The following is a 7,588-nucleotide window of genomic DNA, read 5'->3' as shown; positions in this document are numbered from 1 at the left end:
GTGGGGTCAATTGTGGCTGGATGGTGTCTGCAAGGCCTGAAGGACATGTATTTTAGACAGCTCCTGCCCACCCCAAATGACCTAATGTAAGTGTTTGTCAATAGCATTTTCAGAAATACCCAACAGTTTAACCAGCCCTTTTTAAAGAGGGTGAAACTGAGCGAAGTGGAGAGGAAAGGAATTACTGAACAGTAAGTGGACCCCAGACTTTCATTAGAGCTTCTTGATTCAAGTTGTACAAAACAATGCACTTACTCAAAAGATACATCCAGGTTTTGGTGTGCGGTGGTGGCCAAACCTCCTGCTGTGGGGCTCAATCCTCAAGCCTGGCACCTTCTTATCTTGCCCAGTCCTTTGGGGACCCCTGTCATTCTTCCCCATGCCTTTTCTCTCTCCCATCCCTCCCCTCCTTATCCTTCCTCCTCCTTCTACTTCCTTTCCATATGTTCCTGTTATCTACCTATTGCAGCGAACGAAATTTCCCAAAACATTTTCTATTTCTCACTATTTTGTGGGTGGGTACTTTGGGAGGGAATCAGCCCAGTGGTGCTCTCCTGGGATGTTCACCTGGTTGCAGCCAGATATCTGCTGGGACCACAATCACCTGAAGCTCTGCTTGGTGGAAGCTCATTCATGTGGCTGGGACATGACACTGATTCTCAGGTAGAGCTTTTCTGGGGCTTTCTTTTGGCCAGAGTGTATGATTGGGCCTCCCCAGCATGGTTGTCTCAGAGTAGCTGAACCTCTTACATGGAAGCTGCTTCACACACACCCCCAACAAGCATCCAGAGAGGATCGAGAGCACTTTTCCTGGCCTATCCTTGGAAGTCACACAGCATCATCTGGCTTTACTCTCCTGGTCAAAACAGTCCCAGCATTTGCCTGGACTCAAAGGGACAGGATGTGGACTCTACCTCTAGACTGAAGTATGTGAAAGAATTGTGAGTCCCTGCTTTCAAACTGTGTCTTTCCCTCCTTCACCCCTCCTCTCTTCCTCCTTCCTCTGCATCTTTTCTTTGCTTTCCCTAAGTCTTCCTCTCGTGCCTCTCCCCAGTTACCTTCTATTTGTAGTGACTGTGCTGGACTCTGGAAGTGTATCCTTTATTGAAAGCTCAGGGAACAAGTCTATGAGCCTTTTTGGAGATGGATCTACCATGAAGTTGATGGAGCTCAAGGCTCAGGATCCCTCATCTGAGCAAACCTACTTCCGTTCCTAAGCATCTTATGACAATTTTCCCAGGGCCACAGGGTCACCAGAGTTCCCATTTTGCAGGATTTCCATACTCCTCTCTCTTTCTTTTGGTGTTCCTGGAGGACCCAATGACTTCTTGTTCTCCGAACACTGCACAGGAGTAGATGTGAATTATTCATTCTCACAGATACCAGACCTCACAGAAAACTTTATTAGGGAAACTGGTGGCTTCCAAAGGATACATGGGGACCCCGAGAGTTGAAGAGATAGGATCTCACACTGAGAAAGGGCCAAAGGGTAAAGGGCATTATGTTTGGAAAGAAGCTGAGCTGGAGGAAAGAGAGTAAGCAAATGCGGGGGTTCGGTTTTGGAGCAGCCAATGTCTTGGCAGCTGAGGAAGCCAATAAGAAGCATCAGTCAGGCACACATGGAGAGAGCCCTGGATTACAACCAAGTTCTGGAGGTTGTTCTACTTCTCTTTATCCTGCCCAGGGAGTTGGTGACTCTGCAAGATAACAGAATAGAAAAGGATGAGATGCTTGGGCCATACTCACCTTAGGAACCAAATCCTATAGTTAATGGAAAGAAGGAGATGGGGTCATATTTATATCTTTGCACAGGAAGAGAAAACAGAAGTGGAGTGATTTTGGGGGCTCATAGGGTGATCATGTGCTCCGTCTTTTCCTGTCAAGACCCAGTTTAAGGCTGTTATCCCAATGTAGTAACGAATGGCATCCCCTTTCACTGTCAAATTTCTCTGTTTGGTCAATAAAGCATGTGGTTGTCCTAGCTATAATCACCTTAAAAAGGAAAATGAAGAGGACGGGTGATGGTGCATGGTGGCCAGCCCTGGGCTCTGGGCTGGTTCACTGGGCCTCCTTCTGACATGGTCTTGGGCACTCCACCACTTGTGCTGCCACTTTCTGCACCCCGTTTCCATCTCCTACTTGCCAACTTCCCTTTGACTACTGCTTCTATTCCCACCTTCTCTTTCCCAAAACGTCCTCTATTTACCCTTTGCAAGGTGCATTCTTATCTCATGATTGGACTGATTCTGTCAGCTCCAGGCCCGCCAACTTCCTGGAATGGACCAGTTAACACCCAGACCTCCCACGGGTGCAAGTGAGCTTGGGAGATGGGACCCCTGGGACTTACACATATCTGGGCAGAAGGACCTGCAGACAGCTTCAGACTGGAAGTTGTTGTTGTTTCCAGCACAACCACCGTAGGTGAATTTGGAGCAACTTTTGGTTTCCTTGTTGTACCACCAGCGTGGAATGACGGCCAGGCAGAGGCCAACTTCCTTGGGCAAACTGCATACGTCTGCAGGGAGATTGCAGAGCAGTACTCTTTGGGTTCTGCCTTGCTAGAGAATATTCCAGGCTTGTGGATAGGCTTGGAACAATGTAAGGCATGATATTTTTAGAGCTACGTGAACATGCTAAAAAATATTATGCTGCTCTACTCCTCCATGCTTTTGCACATGCCTGGAGTGTCCATCCCTCTTCTGCTTACTAGGTGCAATCTTATTCAGTCCTCAAAACCATCCCTAGACATCAAACTCTTTGATGTCTTTCCTGGCCCTATTCCTCACTCTTTGCTTTTCTTTATTGCTTTTTTTAAATTTAAATTTTTGCTCTTCTTGTTTTCAATCTTGCACACATATTGATCACTTCTGTGTAATTATTTGTTCATATTTTCTGACTCCTCCATCAGAATGTGAGGTTTGCACCTTATGTTATTTTGGTACACCAGTTCCTAGCAGATAATTTGGCACTGAGAGGATGCTTTAGGAATATATATCTTGCACTTCAAGAAATACTTATCGAGTAACCATTTTGTTCACAATACTATAAAGTACAAATAGAGTTCTTTAGAACCTCATAGTCTAAAGCATAACAACAACAGTATTTATTAAAGTTCTTAGCACTTGACACATATTAACCTATGACCTTATGAGGTAGGTCCTCTTATGGTCCTCATTTTGCAGATGAGGAAACTGAGGCTCATAGAGGCTAAGTAACTTCCCTAAGGAAGATGACATAGGGATTTGAACATAAATACTCTATTGCTTGTGGGATCAAGACAAGATCCCTTACTCTGGCTGGCAAAAACCAACGTTGTCAGAGTCTTACCTACCTAGCCTGGCTTTACCATCCTCATATTTCTCTCTCTTATCATGGGCACGCTTGCTCTCTGGTCTCTAGACTTTCTAGACTTGAGCAGGCTATCTCCTCACACGGGACCTTCGCACATACTATTACCTGTGCCTGAAAGCTGTTCCCTCCAATTTTTGCCTACTTACAACCCATCTTTCTGATCTTATATCTTGGATCTTTTCCCACGAAAACCTTCTTGCTTCCCTGGATTATATTGAGTAAGCAGAGACCATCATGGGTGTAAGAGGCACCAGGAAATACTTGTTGAAAGAAAGAATGAATGAATGAATAGTCCTTGATGGTCCTCTTTAGAGCTCAATCATATGGGCACAGCAGAAAGAGTGTAGGAGGTCAAAAATGGTTAGGGAAGGCATCCTGGATTTATACAGACAAAGAGGCCTGGAAAGATACTTGTTTCTTAGAGCTATCATATCTCCTGATGCCATGTTGGCATTTGATAGGACCTCCGTGGTTCCTTGACATCTCAGAGGATCGCGGAAGAATAGCCAAGAGACCATGTGGTCTAATGCCTATATCTTTCTTACACATGGGGAGACTAAGGCCCATAAAGGAAAATCTCTGTTACTCACACCACACACCTAAATAGGGGAGAAAAGAAATAAACTCCATCCCAGTCCAGCACTGCTAGGATTTGTGTCAGGCAGAAGATGCATCCAGACTCTTGGTCAGAGACCAGCCATCATTCAAGGGGAGGGGTCCAGCAATGCCAGTGCTGATGGGCAGAGAGTGCGGGTCAGGAGTGAGGGCACTGGATAGTTCAGGGAGTTTGTGTGTTACCTTCATCTGGGTCTACACATTTCTTTGCACAGTTAAATTTGCAACACTTCATCTTCCCCGAACAACGTTTTTTCCTCCCACAGTGGTCGATTTCTTTGAAACTGCATGGTGGTTTGTTTTCAGGACACTTCTCTGAGGGAGAAAACAAGGGAAGAAGGGAGGCCAGAACCCTCCAATGCCAGGCCCAGAGCACCACTGCAGAGTTAGAGAAGCCTTTTTTCACTTCATCGTCCCCAGAAGGTAGTGACCTTTAGATGGCACAGGATTTTCACACCACTGTCCCCACTCCCAACCCGATAACGACTCACCATGTAGTACCTACACCCAGCCCTACCCCCAGCCCCACCACTCATAGGATGCTCTCCACTAGGACTGCTCTGGTCACTTGGCTTTCTTGTATTTGGATGTTCCCTGGGTGGGGGCAAGAGTGCTGTAGCTCCTCCAGGTGACTGAGATCTCCATTTGTGGAGTCAAGTGGCTGGACTTTGAATTCTGTGCAACCCTTAGTATGACAGGCATCATCTCTGGACCTTGCCTCTTTCATCTGCCTATAGAGTTGGTTTGAGGATTAGGCGACAAATCTTGTAAGCCATCGTCAAGCGGCCTGGGGCGTAATAATGATAACTAATATTAACGAGATGCTTACTGTGCCCTTGTCCTTTTCTCCTTAATTCTCATGACACCTCTGTGGGTGAGTCCTATCAATATCCACATTTTATAAACAGAGGAATCTGCAGCACAGGCAGGTTATGTGAACCTTTCCAAGGTCACACACAGCTACCGAGGAGAGGAACCAGGATTTGAACCTGCAATGAATGTATGGCTTCACTGCTGAGTGCTCAGTGTATTTTAGCTGCTACTTAAGGGATCTTCATACTTCCGCATTTCAAGGGACTTCCAGAGACCATTCTTTACTCCAAAAGCAAGGACCTTCTGGGGGTGTGGGTATGGGGAGACTTTTGGGGCTGCAACTGGGAGATTTAAAAGTGCTAAGGGTGGTGCTGGGCGGGGGGGATCTTTCTTATAGGAAAGGTCCATAAGGTTCCAGCACCGTTTTAGTCCATCTTATGGCCCCCTGGTCTAGAAGGAATCCCTCTCATAATGACATTGGGGAGTCCATTGCTACAGACTCAGGTCCCTGTGCTCGTGGAATGCATCTGACCAGGAGTTTGGGGTCTGAGAAAAAGACTGAGAATATCTCCCATTTCTCCTGCCCAGGGTCCCAGGCTGAAGGTGGAAGTGTTCCTCCTCTGTAGAATTCTTTGTTTCCCCCTCCCAGAAACTTCTGTTTTTCCACCGGGAGGGCTAGTCCCTGATACTTACTGCCAAGCAACCCCTCAACCAGCTCAGGCTCCTGAACTCTCCCCAGGAGGATGAATAGTGCCAGGACTGGCACAAGTCCCAAGGGCCCCATTTTAAGAGCTACTGGCCTGGCTGCTGGCAGGAAAATTAGGAACTGCTCCGCAGTAGCTCCTGCTTCTGATCTTTGGCTGTCCTGGCACAGGAGCCACACTTCCTGTGCCAGGGAACGCCAAGTCCCCGAGGCCACCGGTGGGAGTAGCTGGCACCCACAGCACCAACCCTGGGGGAAGGAGCTCTTGAAAAGCAGCTCCTACTCCTCAGCTCGCTGCAGCTCTCTGGCTCTCTGGTCAACCAGGGAGAGAGGCAAAGCCTGTCTGGGACTTCTAGACTCCCTTGGAGAAAGGGAAGTTCAATTCCAGCATCTTCCATTTTCCAGTGGAGTTTAGAGATCAAGAATATTCCAGCTTTCTTTCCAGTCTTACCCTTCTCCTGACATGTCTATTTGTCTCCTTATTTTTCTCACACTTTATTTTTCTTCTTTCTTTTTTTTTTAATTTTCCTTACATTTATTTATTTATTTTTGAGAGACAGAGACAGAGCGCAAGCGGGGGATGGGCAGAAAGAGAAGGAGACACAGAATCTGAAGCAGGCTCCAGGTTGTCAGCACAGAGCCCGACGCAGGGCTCGAACTCACAAACCACGAGATCATGACCTAAGCTGAAGTTGGACACTCAACCAACTGAGCCACCCAGGCGCTCCTATTTTTCTTCTTTCTGTGCTTCCTCCTTTTGCTGTGTGCCTGCCTTTTTCTCTTTTCCTGTGAGTCTTCTTCCGGGTCTCTTTCTGCCTGCCCTTCATTTCCCTTCTGTCCTTCTCCTTTTTCTTCTTTTTGGGCCATCCCTTTTCTTTAACCATCGTCAAAAAGTAAAGGTATTACCATGTGTAGCATGTGGGGAAGGAGACAGGTTTATCTCAGGTTGGACCAAATCTTCAGAAAGTATTTGTCAAGATCATGCTGCTTTGAGAGCAGGAGAGGATGCCAGCACTAACAGAAAGCCTCTATTATTGGGTGCAATTTGGAACGGTTGATGCAGGAGGGAAATAATAACTATCAGTTATGACATCAGAACCAGCAGCTATGGGGCATGAAGATTCTTCCATTGGGTTCTCCAACTTAAGGTTTGAAGGTTTAATAAGGCATGTTCTTGGCTCGCCTCTGATTTCACCTGTAGCTACAGGAGACAGACCTGGTGCACATTTTTGTTTTTCCTAACCCACTTTTAGAAAAATTGAGGTGGGATTCACATCAGATAAGATTAACCATTTTTAAGAGGACAGACCAGTGGCTTTTTAGTACCTTCACAATGTTCTGTAACCACCACCGTTGTTAGTTCCAAAATATTTTTATCACTCCAAAAGAAGCGACCTTGCTGCCTCAATTGGAAGAGCATGTGACTCTTGATCTCGGGGTTGTGAGTTCAAGCCCCACGTCAGGTGTAAATATTACTTAAATAAATAAAACTTAAAAAACGAAAGCAAAAACAAAAGAAAACCTTATACCTACTAGCAGTTGCTATTTCTCCCCAGCCCAATCCCATCCCTGGCAACCACTAACATACTTTCTATTGCTATGGATCTACCTATTCTGGGTACTTCATAAAAATGGATTCATACTGTAGGTGACCTTTTGTGTATGACTTTTTTTTGCTTAGAGTAACGTTTTCGGTTTTTGTGGCACATGTTAGTGTTTTGCTCCTTTTGTGGCCGAATGACACCCAGTGCTTAGAGACAGTTTCCAACTTCAAGTGTCAGAGTCTCTACTTCTGTGCTATGGGTTTTCTCTGGCTCCCTGACATCTTGCTAAGCTTGCATGTGGAAAAGTCTGGAAGAGCAAGGGCTTTAATACCCCCAGGCATCCAGGAAGGAATGGGAATCAATGACTAAATGACTCAACTGCCCCGTCACTGGAGATGAATGCAGACATTTGGACACATGTTTTACAGCATTCCTTAGAAGGCCCCTGGGAGAATAAGCTGCAGTTTCCCCCCACGGTAACCAGCTTATAGTCGACTCCTCTCTTGCCTGTATCATTTACCCGATCCCCACCTTGTGTGTCTTGAGAGATCTCCCAAGTAAA

The 7,588-nt window shown here is 46.2% G+C and overlaps 1 protein-coding gene across 1 annotated transcript; it reads right to left on the bottom strand.

Moving 5' to 3' along the window:
* Positions 1-1,380: 1,380 nt before the first annotated feature.
* Positions 1,381-5,910, bottom strand: LOC125936541 (WAP four-disulfide core domain protein 6B-like). Its single transcript, XM_049650690.1, has 4 exons — positions 5,473-5,910; positions 4,150-4,281; positions 2,348-2,515; positions 1,381-1,697 (listed from the first exon to the last, which is right to left on the bottom strand). Coding segments are annotated over exons 1-4 (393 nt in total). The 5' UTR covers positions 5,564-5,910; the 3' UTR covers positions 1,381-1,695.
* Between the last annotated feature and the right edge of the window lie 1,678 nt (positions 5,911-7,588).

This window comes from Panthera uncia (assembly GCF_023721935.1).
Source record: "Panthera uncia isolate 11264 chromosome A3 unlocalized genomic scaffold, Puncia_PCG_1.0 HiC_scaffold_11, whole genome shotgun sequence".
NCBI classification, from domain to species: domain Eukaryota; kingdom Metazoa; phylum Chordata; class Mammalia; order Carnivora; family Felidae; genus Panthera; species Panthera uncia.
This window is presented reverse-complemented; position numbering and strand designations above follow the sequence as displayed.

Excerpts from the sequence above, each read along its gene's own strand:
- LOC125936541 (XM_049650690.1), bottom strand. The coding sequence starts at position 5,563 with ATGGGGCCCTTGGGACTTGTGCCAGTCCTGGCACTATTCATCCTCCTG. Across the intron at positions 4,282-5,472 it reads GGTTGAGGGGTTGCTTGGCA|AGAAGTGTCCTGAAAACAAA; the intron begins GTAAGTATCAGG and ends TTTCTCCCTCAG. Across the intron at positions 2,516-4,149 it reads ATGTGTAGACCCAGATGAAG|ACGTATGCAGTTTGCCCAAG; the intron begins GTAACACACAAA and ends ATCTCCCTGCAG.